This window comes from Hibiscus syriacus, unplaced genomic scaffold, assembly GCF_006381635.1.
Source record: "Hibiscus syriacus cultivar Baekdansim isolate YM2019G1 unplaced genomic scaffold, ASM638163v2 tig00110893_pilon, whole genome shotgun sequence".
NCBI classification, from domain to species: Eukaryota; Viridiplantae; Streptophyta; class Magnoliopsida; order Malvales; family Malvaceae; genus Hibiscus; species Hibiscus syriacus.
Window position 1 is genome coordinate 5,521,586 of NW_024062901.1, and position 14,754 is coordinate 5,536,339.

General features: G+C 38.4%; 2 protein-coding genes and 1 pseudogene across 3 annotated transcripts; 1 reads left to right on the top strand and 2 right to left on the bottom strand.

Annotated features, from left to right (window-relative positions):
* Nucleotides 1–5,793: 5,793 nt before the first annotated feature.
* On the bottom strand, nucleotides 5,794–6,432 carry LOC120145469 (glycine-rich cell wall structural protein 2-like). The gene is made up of 2 exons (XM_039159295.1): nucleotides 6,258–6,432; nucleotides 5,794–6,152 (listed from the first exon to the last, which is right to left on the bottom strand). Exons 1-2 carry the CDS (start codon nucleotides 6,364–6,366, stop codon nucleotides 5,872–5,874), a joined length of 390 nt encoding a protein of 129 aa, XP_039015226.1. The 5' UTR covers nucleotides 6,367–6,432; the 3' UTR covers nucleotides 5,794–5,871.
* Nucleotides 6,433–7,329: 897 nt separating this feature from the next.
* Nucleotides 7,330–8,487, top strand: LOC120145467 (annotated as a pseudogene).
* A 415-nt stretch (nucleotides 8,488–8,902) lies between these two features.
* On the bottom strand, nucleotides 8,903–10,498 carry LOC120145466 (protein FLX-like 4). 2 transcript variants are annotated; one of them, XM_039159292.1, is made up of 3 exons: nucleotides 9,889–10,498; nucleotides 9,463–9,602; nucleotides 8,903–9,372 (listed from the first exon to the last, which is right to left on the bottom strand). In XM_039159292.1, the coding sequence occupies exons 1-3, from the start codon at nucleotides 10,434–10,436 to the stop codon at nucleotides 9,116–9,118; spliced, it is 945 nt and encodes a 314-aa protein (XP_039015223.1). In that variant the 5' UTR covers nucleotides 10,437–10,498; the 3' UTR covers nucleotides 8,903–9,115. The 2 variants fall into 2 exon arrangements, with proteins under 2 accessions (XP_039015223.1, XP_039015224.1); XM_039159293.1 differs by having other exon boundaries at nucleotides 8,916–9,360.
* Between the last annotated feature and the right edge of the window lie 4,256 nt (nucleotides 10,499–14,754).

The window sequence follows — 14,754 nt, forward strand, 5'->3', positions numbered from 1 at the left end:
GTGCACTGTTGTTGAGTGAAGTGGGGAGACTTGTTTGAGGAAGTCGATTATTTTGATGTTACAAGATCTTGTTATAATATTGAAAATGGAAGTAGCAATAGGATTTGTCGGAGACCACGTGGATGAGAAAAGCAAGTTATTTCCCATTATAAGGTCACCGACCCATTTGACATCCACTCAACATAGAGGTAGTGGACGTATGAACATAGAAGGCAATTCATGTTTCTGGTGCCTTCTTCAATTATTTGGCTGGTGACGTGCTGATGGAAAAGTTGTATTGCTGTAGTTTTTAACGATTCATTCGTTCGGATTTAGGTGGAATTTACGGTTAATTGTGAGATGGAAAGATTAGAGAGATAAACGGATTGAGCATGACAGTGAACAATCGTCAAGAAATGTATAGAGAAAACTCGTGAGAGGAAAAAAACTCTTTTATAAGTTTTGTATGATCGCTTATGTATCAGATTTTAATGTTGATGTGATTAGACTTGAATTATAATAGATATCGAAAAATATAACTAAATAACAGATTTGACTTTAACAGTTCACATAAGTTTTTATTTAACCACACTAAAAAAGATTGATTGTAGAAGAAGATATATATATATATATATATATATATATATATATATATATATATATATATATATATATATATATATATATATATATATATATGTATATGTAAGAGCATGCGCATCGATGCCAAGATGCCATGAGGTTACGTGAGAGAAATCAATCATATCAAGGATTCCACGACGTATAACGACCCTTACATAACGAATTTGGATTTGGATACTATAAACACACATGTATCACTCTACTTTCCCACGACAACTGTTGACGAAAACGGGTAAAGAAAACGAAAGAACACGAGAATTTTACGAGGTTCGGCAATGTGCTTACGTCCTCGGTGCCTAGGCGGCGCTAGAAGTTTTATTCAATGATATTTTAGGTCTAGGTTACATCTCTATTTATAATAGAAAACCCTGGTACATAATTACAAAATCAACCCTGTACCGTACCGTGGGGGCTGCGCCCCCACACCCCCAACCCACATAATTCGTAACCCCACAACGAGACTTTTTATGAGCCATACATAACAAATCTCCACCTTGGCGAATATCCTGCCCCTTGGAAACTTCAATGTGGGTTGGGTTACCTTGCTTCTTTAACAACTCGAAACATTCAACAAGTCCAAGCAATGCTTGAACTTGTCTGTCGTAACTGGCTTGGTGAACATATCAGCGGCATTCTCATCAGTATGTACCTTCTGAAACAAAACCTCTCCAGATGCAACCAACTCTCTGATCTTGTGGAACCTTACATCAATATGTTTAGTTCTAGCACGATACACCTGATTCTTAGCCAAGTGAATAGCACTTTGATTATCACAAAGCAACTGAACTCCACCTTGTTGAACACCCAACTCCTTCACTAAACCAGTAAGCCATAAAGCTTCTTTTGCAGCTTCAGCCGCTGCCATGTATTTAGCTTCAGTTGTAGATAGTGCCACGACAGATTGAACAATAGACTTCCAGCAAATAGGCCCTCCACCAAGAGTAAACACATACCCTGTCGTAGATCTTCTATTATCCAAGTCACCTGCATAATCTGAATCCACATATCCTACAACCAAAGGATTATCCCGCTGACTCCCAAAAACAATTCCATGTCCCACAGTACCCTTTAAGTACCGAAAGATCCACTTGACTGCATCCCAATGTTGCTTACCAGGTTTAGACATGTACTTACAAACTTGACTAACAGCATGAGCTAAATCAGGACGAGTACATACCATCGCATACATCAAGCAGCCAACAGCATTAGAATACGGAACCTTTGCCATATTTTCAGCTTCCTTATCTGTCTTAGGGCACTGTTCTGATGAGAGCTTAAAGTGATTCGCCAATGGAGTGCTAACTGGTTTCGCGCTGCTCATCGCAAACCTTTCTAGCATTTTCTCAACATAACCCCGTTGAGATAGCCGCAGTTTCCTTGAGTCTCTGTCCCTGCAAATTTCAATTCCAAGAATTTTCTTTGCAGCACCTAAATCTTTCATATCAAATTCCTGACTCAATAAAGTTTTCAAACCGATAACATCATCCATGTTCTTCGCAGCAATCAACATATCATCAACATACAGTAATAGAAAAATAAAAGAACCATCATCAAGGCTCTTAACATAGACACAACAATCATACTCACATCGGTTGTAGCCAATCTTGATCATATAGGAGTCAAACCGTTTATACCACTGTCTCGGAGACTGTTTTAACCCGTACAAAGATTTCTTCAATCTGCAAACTAAATGCTCGTTTCCAGGTTGAGTGAAACCTTCAGGTTGCCGCATGTAGATCTGCTCCTCTAAATCACCATGCAAAAAAGCAGTTTTAACATCCATCTGCTCTAAATGCAAATCCCAACTAGCCACCAATGCAAGTACTGCTCGGATTGAAGTGTGCCTGACCACAGGAGAAAAGATTTCATCATAATCAACTCCTTTCTGCTGTGAAAAACCCTTCGCTACCAAACGAGCCTTGAACTTCTCCCCCTCTTTTTCTGTTACTGCTGGTTTCTTCTTATACACCCATTTGCAACCAATCGGCTTCTTACCCTCAGGAAGGGGAACTAACTCCCATGTACGATTGTGATTCAAAGACTCCATCTCCTCAACCATGGCTGCCATCCACTTGTCGTTTTCCTGACTAGTAACGGCATCATGAAAAGTAACTGGATCATCACTGCTAACAGTAAGTGCAAAAGATACCAAGTCTTCAAAACCCAATCTGTTCGGAGGCTTTATATTCGTCCGTCTCACCCTGTCTCTGGCGAGACTATAATCCTGCAAATCATCCGTAGTGGAACCACCAGAAGTCGGTTGAGAAGTTTCTGGTTTCTCAACTGGAAACTGCTCGAAATCTACCACTGTCGTGTCTTGCTTCTGCTGCAACATAGACTGTTCATCAAAAACGACATCTCTACTAATCACAACTTTCTTCGCAACTGGATCCCAGAACTTGAATCCTTTGACACCTTTCTTGTAACCCAGAAAAATGCACTCCTTCGATTTTGCATCAAGTTTGGATCTCTCATCAGCAGGTACATGCACATAAGCAGGACAACCAAAAATCCGTAAGTTATCAAAACTAACATCATGACCAGTCCATACCTCTTCTGCAACTTTACCAGCCAGCGATGCCCTTGGCGATCTGTTGATAAGGTAACACGCCATGTTAACAGCCTCAGCCCAGAAGTGTTTGGGAAGCCCCGCATTCAACCGCAAACATCTGGCTCTTTCATTCAACGACCTGTTCATTCGTTCCGCAACACCATTCTGTTGTGGTGTCTTGCGTACTGTAAAATGCCTCTGAATCCCATGCTCCTTACAGAATTGTAGGAACTGTGAATCTGTGTACTCCGTACCATTGTCAGACCGCAAACACTTGATTTTTCGTCCTGTTTGGTTTTCTACCTCAGCTTTCCACAGCTTGAACTTCTCAAAAACTTCAGATTTCTGTTTCAAAAAATACACCCAAACTTTCCGTGAAAAATCATCAATAAAAGTAACATAGTACCTAGATCCACCCAAAGACGATGTCGTGGAAGGCCCCCATACATCAGAATGCACATAATCAAGAATCCCTTGAGTTGTGTGCTTCGCAGTCTTGAAACGGACTTTAGTCTGTTTACCAAGAACACAATACTTGCAAAAATCGAGCTTACAGCTTTTGACACCATGCAACAAGTTTCTCTTGTGTAATTCTGCCATACCACGTTCACTAAGATGAGCAAGGCGCATATGCCACAATTTTGTCGTATCATCACAGGACTCAACAGAGTGAACTCCACCTGCAACGGTACTCCCTAACAATCTGTAGATATTCCCTGCAGTCATCTTGCCTTTCATCACAGTCAATGCTCCTTTAACAATCCGAATGGTTTCCCTATCCTCGTCAGCCTTAGGGATAAAACCATTCTTGTGCAAAGTGCCCAAGGAAATCAAATTCTTCTTCAAGTCTGGGATATGTCGAACACCACTCAACGTCCGAACGGAGCCATCGTGCATCTTAATTCTGACATCACCAATACCAACAATATTGCAACATCGATCATCACCCAAATAAACCGAACCAGAATTAACCGGCCTGTATGTCGAAAACCATTCCCTATTTGGCGTGATGTGATAAGAACATCCAGAATCAAGAATCCAAGCATCCGTCAATTGTGTCGTTGAAATAGAAAGCATATCACCCTCACTGCAATCAGAAGTATCATCCTCGACCACGTTCACAGACTTGGATGAGCCATCACGCTTCTCATCGGTCTGCTTTTTCAACTTCGGACAGTCTCGCTTCATATGTCCCGCCTCCTTGCACTTGTAACAGTGAATCGTCTTCTTATCCCTGGATTTGGATCTGGAATTCCGCTTCCCGGACCCTGCCTTCTCTGGCTTCCGTCCACGATCTCGATTACCCTTGACATATAAGCTATCGGCTTGAGAGCTTTCCCCTGCATTCTGCTTCCGCTGGTTGTGAGCCAACAAGGCTGCAGTAATCTCCTCAACGTTGATAGTCTCTTTCCCATATGTAAGAGTAGTCACCATGTGTTCGTAAGAGGAAGGCAACGAACACAACAGAATCATCGCTCTGTCTTCATCCTCAATTTTCACATCAAGCCGAGCCAGATCAGAAACGATTTGATTGAAGACATTCACGTGTTGCGCCAAATCGTGATCGTCCTGCATCTTCAGCCCATACAACCGCTGCTTCAGATACAGTTTTGTCGTTAAGGATTTGGACATAAACTGACTTTCCAACTTCCTCCAAATTTCGTCTGGAGACGATAGATGCATGACGTGATACATGACCTCGTCCGCCAAGCATAATCGTATGGTTCCTGCCGCTCGCTGCTGCAATTCTTCCCAATCTTCCTCATCCATCGACGCCGGCTTTGTAGGTCGCAAAGCCTTCAAGATCCCTTGCTGCGCCAATAGATCCTTCACCCTCGTTTGCCATAATCCGAAGTTACCCTGACCATCGAATTTCGCGACTTCGAATTTTGCTCCTGACATCTGATACCAATTGTTGACGAAAACGGGTAAAGAAAACGAAAGAACACGAGAATTTTACGAGGTTCGGCAATGTGCTTACGTCCTCGGTGCCTAGGCGGCGCTAGAAGTTTTATTCAATGATATTTTAGGTCTAGGTTACATCTCTATTTATAATAGAAAACCCTGGTACATAATTACAAAATCAACCCTGTACCGTACCGTGGGGGCTGCGCCCCCACACCCCCAACCCACATAATTCGTAACCCCACAACGAGACTTTTTATGAGCCATACATAACAACAACTATCATATATGATAAATAATATTGTTTTTTTCCCTTCTAGTTCCAAAGTTTCCTTCTAATTAATTTGGACAGACTTGGGTCACATATTTAGTTTTAGTGGGTGAATTTCTCAACGGAGATTTTCTACATACACAAGGACTCGAACATAAGACCTTACTTAAGTGATATCAAGTTGTTTACCATTTAAACTAACATGTTGATATAAATAATATTGTTTAGATTCATATATATATATATATATATATATAATGATGCATAATTTGTGGACCATTGACACTGATGCTATTAATTAGTATGAATTATATGTTATTTTTATTGATTAAATCTACCTTTTGTTGATAGTTTTAATCTCCCACAAAAAATCGTTATTTATAATAGACAAATTTTATTATATATATATATATATTTAAAAATAAGTTAATATATAAATTCAAAATATTAAAATTACTCATCGCCACATTTATTCAAGCACACAAGGTAATAATATGTTTCATTTTTAAGGAGGAATGCTTAATTAGTTGCCGCGGCCGCGGCCTCGTCCTGACCCAGCCTCCGAGCCAGCAGATGAACCAGCTTCGGAACCTGCACCAGACCCGGCATAGGAACCGGCAGATGAACCAGCTCGAGAGCCGGCACCACCGTACCCACCGGAAGAACTGGATGAAGAGGATGAGCTTGACGAAGAGCTTGAACTTGAACCCCCCGAACCAGCCCCGGCTCCGGCTCCTGATCCCGAACCGCTACCACCTCCCAAACCAACGCCTATCCCAGCTCCAACTCCAAGTCCTAGGCCTCCTATGGAAGAAGCATTAAGAAGGTTATATATGGAAAAATTATTTTCATCGATGGTAACCAACATATTTATACACAACAGAGATTATTACTGTATAATCCTATTACCTCCAAGGTCCAGTCCAAGATCTTTTCTCGCAACACGACCTTCAGACACAACTGCTGACACGACAACGAGTAGAGCAATCATAAGGGCTCTATGCCTGAAAGAAGACATCTTCAATGAAGAAGAAACAAAGTGAAGAAGCCTTGGGATTTAAAGGAATATGAGGTTCAAGAATGAGTAGGGATGATTATGGGACTTTATAGAGACCAAGTTAAAGCTATTTATAGCTGTTGAGCATTGCAATGCTAGTGTGAATAAGGATGGGGTTTAAGCAGCGCACATGATTAAAGAAGGAATTTATTTGTTTAAACAATTTGAAGTGGAAATCATGATGGGGGCTTTCTCCAAGATTTTGTTCGAAGCAACCTTGTGGCTAAGAAAGCTGCCAAATTCCATGGGTGTACCATAACTGTCTAAAAGTTGCCGACCCATTATCACTAGTGGATCGTCGAGATCTATTAATTAGTCGAATGATTAAGAATATTTATAATATCTTACCTCGTATGAGTTCAAATCTTAATATTTTTCTTAGAAATTATTGAGAGTTTAAAACTCATTAAAAAGCTAGTGTTCATCGCTATTAAGATGGCCAGAAACACTATCAGTGGATGCATGATGTTTCTTAGTATTAATTGTGTTAGGATTCGGATATTTTTCATGTTAAAAACGTTTCAATTTCGAGTCAAATCAATTTTTTTAAATTCGGAATCAAATTTATTTTAATCGAATTTTTCGGTTTGGAAACATATGTATGTTTTACCAGGTGAATTGTTGTTAGAGATCTTGAACATCAAAGTACACACATTGTTACACGTAATATGTATAAATAAATGGTAAATTTTCAAGGTAAACAGATTCTTTAACTTTTCCCTAATATGTCTGCAACTATATCCGTGCGATAAGTGGCTTTAAGATAAAGACTTGGTAAAAACATGAGAGTATATATCCCCTACAAAATGTTACTGTATTACAAAACCATACCATTTGGCCTGTCTTGATGCTAATATATAGGTTTTTTTACATGCAATATTCCGGGTTGGGGGGGGGGGGGACTTATTGCAAGGATCTTGTTCTTCATTGATAGTATGGCAGATGATAAAGCTGAAGCTAGTACACAAGAAGTAGTAGAAGTGCCAATAGTTGAAGAAAGCCCTGCTGATGCTGTGGTGGTTCTCAAGAACGAACCCAAACCGACTGAATGCCCGAATAAAAACATTATTCCGGGGAAATTCTTTCAAGTGAAACGCATATCGGGTTTGTTATCGGTCGTTTCGTTTGTTTTCTCGCTTCCTGTCCTTTCGTCCGTCATCTGGCTGCTGTACATGAAGAGCTACGATTGCGAATCGTTGTTCAAGTTGCCTAAGTTGCAGATCGGGATCAGCATCGGCTTGATCTGTGTGTTCTTCGTCTGCAATGCCGCTCTCTGCTTGAAAAATCGGTTAAAGATGGTGGGGATCGTGTTGGTTATGGTGCCCTTGACGGCGATGTTCACCATCGACCTCGCGTTCCTCGGGGCTGACAGCATGGAAAACAGGAGGATTCCGGCTACACCGTTGTGGTTTGAGATGAAAACTCATGACGACAAACTTTGGAGCAACATCAAAGGGTAATTTACAACACCGGCATTTGCCATGATTTAGCGTTTTCGTCAACGGAGCTCAAATCGTATGATTTCAGAATGAAGAAATTATCATCAGTAGAGGTATCCATCATCATTCTACGTACCATAATAACGACTCTCGATACTAATCAAGTTAGTTGACATCTCTTTGCTTTGTGCCATTTTAGTCCGGATGTTGCAGACCACCTGCAGAGTGCGAGTTGCAGCAAGTGAATGCAACCTCTTGGGCAAAGAAAGATAAAACCGAAACCGATCCTGATTGTGATGTATGGAAGAACTCAATTGACGGCTTATGTTACGATTGCTTAGCCTGTCGACAAGGTTACATGAAAGCTTTGCAGAGCAAATGGTTGAAACTCGGAGTGTTTCTTGTTTGCATGTCTTTGCTACTTATCAGTTCCCATTTGTCTCTATTTCTGGTAACAATGTGGGAGATCCATATATCTTAGAGCAAAGCTGAAGGGCTCATACATTTTCCATTTTCTAGTACCTTTTTCTCTCTCTTTCATGTTTAGGATTTCATTTGGTTTAAATTTGTCTTGATTTCTAGCTGCCTACACTCCTAATAATGTTATGTTGTAGCCATCATTTCTTGTACAAAGCTGCCCCATTTTGCTTAACCAACTTATAAAAATTGTTACAAGAATTTACTTCTCAAAAACTTTGTCATCCATCTCGACAAGATTAATCTTTTATTAGACCGTTAAAACGGATAATAATACTGACGTTTGCGAATTGAGTAAATTGGGTTGGGAGAGTCGCACTTATAATAGACTTTTTCGAAACTTGATCTGAAATAGTTGATCAATATATCAAATACCGGTAATTAAATAAAAAAACACTTGACCAACAAATGGTCAAGAAGAGATGGTAAGATATCCTAGCAAGATCAACTTTGCAATATACAAAGGAGCAAAAGTTGGAGAATAACTCATTAACAAGGCACTCAAATTAATAATAATGATAATAATACTATGCATGTCCTCTTCTGCTTACTTCTTACACAAGGGTAGAGCTTACACATTTTATAGTGCAATGGTTACAAGACCCTAATTTGAGGGTAAAATGGAATGACCATATCGGATCTGCAGTGCTTTATCAACTGCTGACAACAATTTAAGAGCATAAAGCTAACAATCTAACCTAATTGATTCCCTGCCTCCGATACTGGGTCAACGCAAGATTGAATATGGACATCAAACGTATTACGCAACAGCTTTGAAGGCAACTTCTCCATGTTTACCTCTGAGAAAAAGATGGATCATAGGTTGCTCCCCATGCCGAGCTAGGGGCAGCTTGACCTCCAGTTGCAGCAATAGCAGCCGGAACATTGGTATTACTACCATATGGGATCATGCCCTCCACTACGCCAGGACCCATCTGCATTGCAGGCAGACCGTAGCCATCAAAATAGGTGGTGCTACCTTGAAAGGGTTGTACATATGAAGGATCAGGATTCATGTAACCACCTGCATATGGTGCCACTCCTATTGATGCTACACAACACAACATCAGTGCAAGTGTTAGAAAAGAGAAAAAATAAAACCAAAGTGCCATGTAGCATCTATGCAGGAAAGGAAAGTTACCAGGCACAGTCTTCTCAGCACTCGAGACTTCAGCTTGTAACCTTTTAACTTCTTTTGCCATCCCGATTAGGTTCTTCTCCATAGCTTGCATTTGCTCCACCTGCTCTATGTTTGACCTTTTTTCATATTGAAATGTAACGCTGCGTGTAAAAGAGATCAAAATATAATCAGAGCCAACTTCTAAGGAACATTCAAATGAACAATAGAGAAAATAAATCATATTCACAAGAAATGGGTTCCATCACGAATTTGAATAATCAAATGCAGAGCTTAGTCATGTGGTATTATTTTATAATGAACACCATTAGATTAATGATGACACATTTGACCACAATAGCAGTAAATATTGCAACAACAAAAAATTAAGTCATGAAAACTTATGAAGGATTTAAGACACCAAGCGACAAAATAACTTGTTTGACTCACCGTAATCTCTGGTACTCTTTCCTCAAACCTTCAAGTTCAGCCTGTAACTTTGGAAGACACTTAACATCATCCCGAGTTTTCTCCAACTCCTGAGAGGATTGTTGAATTTGGATGATTAACTCTTGTCTGGCTTTGACTAAACTTTGTGCCTCAGTGAGTGCCTGTTGCAACTCCATTTTAACATTCTCACCAACCCTAATATCTGTTTCCATTTTTGCAATCTTTTCCTTTAGAACCCTGATCTGAATATCACTCTCATTCTGTACACTTCTGATGTGTTCCTTGAGTTTCTGCGCTTCATGCCGTGCAGCCACAAGGTCCTCCTTCAAGGCGACATGGCGAGCTGTCAATATCTGATTGTCTCCAGCAAGTTGCTCAAGTTCTGCTGCCTGAGAAGCAATCTTGTTCTCTAAAAGCTCAGGTCGAGGAAGTGGTTCCAAAGCTCCACGAGAAGGAGGACCTGAGCCAGCAAGTGAACCATGTCGTATTGCACCTGGAGCCTGGATGGAACGTCCCTCATATGCTGATCGGATTTTTCTAGAACCCATCTGTCCAAGAATCCACTAAGACTATGTCACACGTAAATAGTAAAACCTCAGTCACAGGAATGAAGACCACGTATATGATAATCTAGAATACCCTGCTACAACAACAAATTTTTGAAGCATTAACTATCAAGTACCCCAAAATGCAACCAAATTGTATATAGAGAAGCCCTGATGCAGGTTGCAGAAGGAAGAATATCGTTCAAACTACCCAATGAAAGAAAAACTACAACAAAATTGTATTCTTTTTTTCCTTTTTTTGTCTTCTCTAACTTTTATTGGATGAATTTAACTCAATAATACATCTAGCAAAAACAATATAATTAAGCTCTGTTCATCAGATTAATTCAAATATAGAACAATTTTGTTTAGAAAAATAACACAAAGCATCATTAAAACAGAAATAAACTATGGTTCTTACCAGGTGGAGTCATATACATGCATCAATAATATCAACTTGATTTCTCTAATTACTGCAATTTTTCAAAAACTACCCTTTTCTACTATATCATACGTGGATTGATTAGTGGCTGCAATATTCTAGTAAAATGAAAAACTAAATCTGGTTGTAACAATTGAAGGCAAAGGGGTAAATTACAAAACCACCTCAGAATATAGAAAACTTACCATTAACACCTCAAATCTTAGGAGTAACAACATGAAACATACATTGACCTATTACTTTTCTACACACATTTTTAAGACCAATAACAATTTATTGGAGATATGAGGAAAATCATTTGAAAATGACCTTAAAGAGGATTTTATCATGTGACTAACAGTGAAAATAAACACAACTACAAATGACAGGCACAAATATCAAAAGCAGCATAAGATCATAAAGTTAGATTTCTTCTGAAAATAAGACTATTGGATATATCTAATATGAAGTAATAACAATTGCTGGAGAAAAACTATGGAAAATGCTCAAATTTTCTGTCTCAATTGTCAAAATATATCATACAAAGAAAGAAATTTTTATGGCATCCTACACCATCACAAAACTTCCTTGAGAGTGGTGCCACTGAAATGAAATGAAAAATCTAAATCAAATTTATAATCAATTAATGCTCTGACACATATACACGATCAACATCCCAGACAAAGTCGACAATTAAAGTTTTTATTTTATTGATAAGAAAAGAGGCCTCGTTAAAAACTCCCTTCATAACCGTCGAGCATACATGAGTATCCCAACAGATATTGGAAGGAGGAAAAGAGTGCCCCATAATTTTATTACTAAAACACAAATTACACCAGGGCTACAACCAAGCAATTACAAGCCAGTTCCCAAAGGCCTAAAGCTCCCCTCACCCGAGACACACAATACATAACATCAAGAACAAAACAACTACCCAATGCCAGCTTTGGCTAGGCTATCCGCCTCCCAATTAAAACATCTCTTAACATGCCTAACAATCACATTACACTCCTTAACACAACTAGAAATATCATTAACTAGGAGAGAAACTAAAGCCGGACAACCGCTTGGATCCTTAATCGACAGTTAAAAGTTTCAAATACAAGTATCTTGCAGGTTACTTAATCAGTTATTCCTCCTAAATATAAATTTTCTCCACAACTCCTCCAATGTCAAACTCATCACACTTATCTCAAAAAAAATAAAAATAACCTCATATTAAGTGCTCCCACCTACAAATGTAATTAATTCTTATTATGTATTTACTTTTAAGGTGATTTTGTATCCTTAACCCATGAAAACTTAACAGTAATAGACAAGAGGGGACATTTGTGGAAAACAGATCGAAGGGTAAGCAAAAACAGCATTCCTTCATGGCAAGATAGGCCAGAATCGGAAAGGAAGCTTTAGAATCTAGTTGACTCTGAAAGCTGAGGAGGATGAATGTTTCTCACCAAAATTGGTGCCTCTTTTTTTTTAGCATCTAATAAATATAGTATGGAACATATAACTTTGAATTTTAGTAAGATCACAAACCAATAAGAATTTAGCTGAGTATTGTTTTAAACAGATGAGGATAAATTGAGGTTGTTGGCTTCACTGTAAAGTGAATCATCTTTGAGGATGCACCCACACTAAAGCACATCCTGTTAATGTGATTCCATACACAATCATGTCACTATATTTATTTTGCAAGGGAAAGAAGAATTAATTTTACCAGTTGTGAGTTGTGACATATGAATGCAGGCATCCTATATGTAGAGTAGCAACATCACAAGCCAATAAATATCCAACAATTATAAAGAAAAATTTGTTTTATTTATTCACTCTCAACCCTCTTTGTATGACTCGACTATTTGCAAATATGATTCCATCATTAATCTAACTAAAGCTGCTTCATACATGCAAATATGATCTGCGACTTTCTATACCGGTAAAGTGGTATCCAGCTCAGAAATGCTGAGATCTCCACAGGGTTCAACAATTAATACACAATTTTGAAATCCCATATTCATAAATGAACAATAGTCTTCGAACAAACAAATGCGGACATTCTCTGAGATAATCCACATTCAACCCTCAAGGTTCATGTATAACTATACCTAAAAAATCCAGCATCTTTATAGGAATAAAGGAAGATATTTCGCCATTCCTTGACATTTCATTTTCTTATATAAAGCAAAATTTATGATCAATTTAGTAAAGAAAAACAATTTCAATTGGGTTTTCCTCGGACAGATTATAAAATTAATACTTTCACAAAGTATAAAAAAGGATCCAATGTCCAAAATATCTTCTCCCTTAATTAATATTGCTCCCCATGTTTAATGTTCAATACTTAAATCTGCTATTTAGGTTTTTTTTTTACCTAGTTCATCTAAGAACACTTAACAAGACATGTCATGCTTTCAACTCTTTTCGATTCATGTTACGACATCTTTCAAAGGTTCTTTTGTATAATACTTGATATGCAGATTCTATAAACTTCTCCCTTCAAGAAAAAGGGTCTAATTGTTAAAATTTAATGGCCAATTCTTCTAATTTCGTACGAAGTAACAAGTCTCGGTACGAAACTAGACAAAATTTATCAAACCAGCAATATCCCTGATTGGATTCAATATATATAACCATGACCCAATTACCTTTCGGTTGCAGGAACTTGAAGAAACAGAGGAATGGAGCTTTGGGGTTTCGGAAAATTAGTCGAACAACTTCAAATCCCAGAAAAAAAGCCCAACTTGAGCTTACAAATTTCCAAGAATAACATTGAGATTCTAACAGCAATCTTATTCCTTCAATCCCTAGATTCTCAGAACGAAAGGAAAGGGAATTTTAAGAATTAGAATGGTGTGGCAGTGGCAGTGACAGCAACATTGGCCTTCGAATCAGCTAAGGTAAACCCAGGGTGGGAGAAAGAAATATTATTAATACAAAACGTTGATTTTGGTGAGTTTCCAAACTGCAGGGGACCTTCGAAATAGGGGTGCGTATCATAATGGTTTAATACACAATTTAAACCCTAAAGTATATACGTTTTCACTTTACACCCTAAACATTTTTCATTGGGTAAACTACGCCAAATGGTCCTTGACTAAAGGGTATTGCTTTGTTGAGTATCTCGCATATTAAAAGTTACAAAATGATCATTTGATATAGGGTGTTGCTTTATTGAATCCCTTGACTATTAAAAGTTAGAAAATGATCATCTGACTAATCATATGTTCCAAACTTATTCTTTTTTATTAAAAAATTGATGGTGGTCTGAGTTGCATGTTGACTGAGATATGATAGTCGTTTGAGATTTTAGAATAAAATTTTCGTTAAAAAGTAGGTTAACATCCAGCTCGAACTGCCATCAATTTTTTAGTGAAAAAGAACGAATTCGGAACATATGAATAGTCGAGTGACCATTTTGTAACTTTTAATAGTCGAGAGACTCAACAAAATAATATCCTATAATTGTAGGATCACTTTATAATATTTAATAGTTGAGAGACTTAACGAAGCTACACCCCATAGTGAATTAATAGTCGTATCCATTTTTATAAAAATGGTAAACTACATGGTCACTAATGTTTGACTTAATTTTTGTTTTTCACATTGATGATTCACTGACGTTATAAATCGGTCACTGACGTTATAAATCGGTCATTGACGTTATAAATCGGAAAACATCGGTGACAGAAAGTTAAGCTGTATTGTTAAGCGCTTATTTGGCCCGTTGATGGCTTACCTGGCAGGTTGACCGGTCACTAATTAATGGAATCCGTTGACCTTTTTATGAAAACTACATGTCTTCCCCCTTCCTCTTATTCTTCCCAAGATCCCGACTCAGTTTCAGTTCCAAACCAAACAACCTAGCTGCCTTAACCAAAATCCTCAACCCACCAACCATATGGC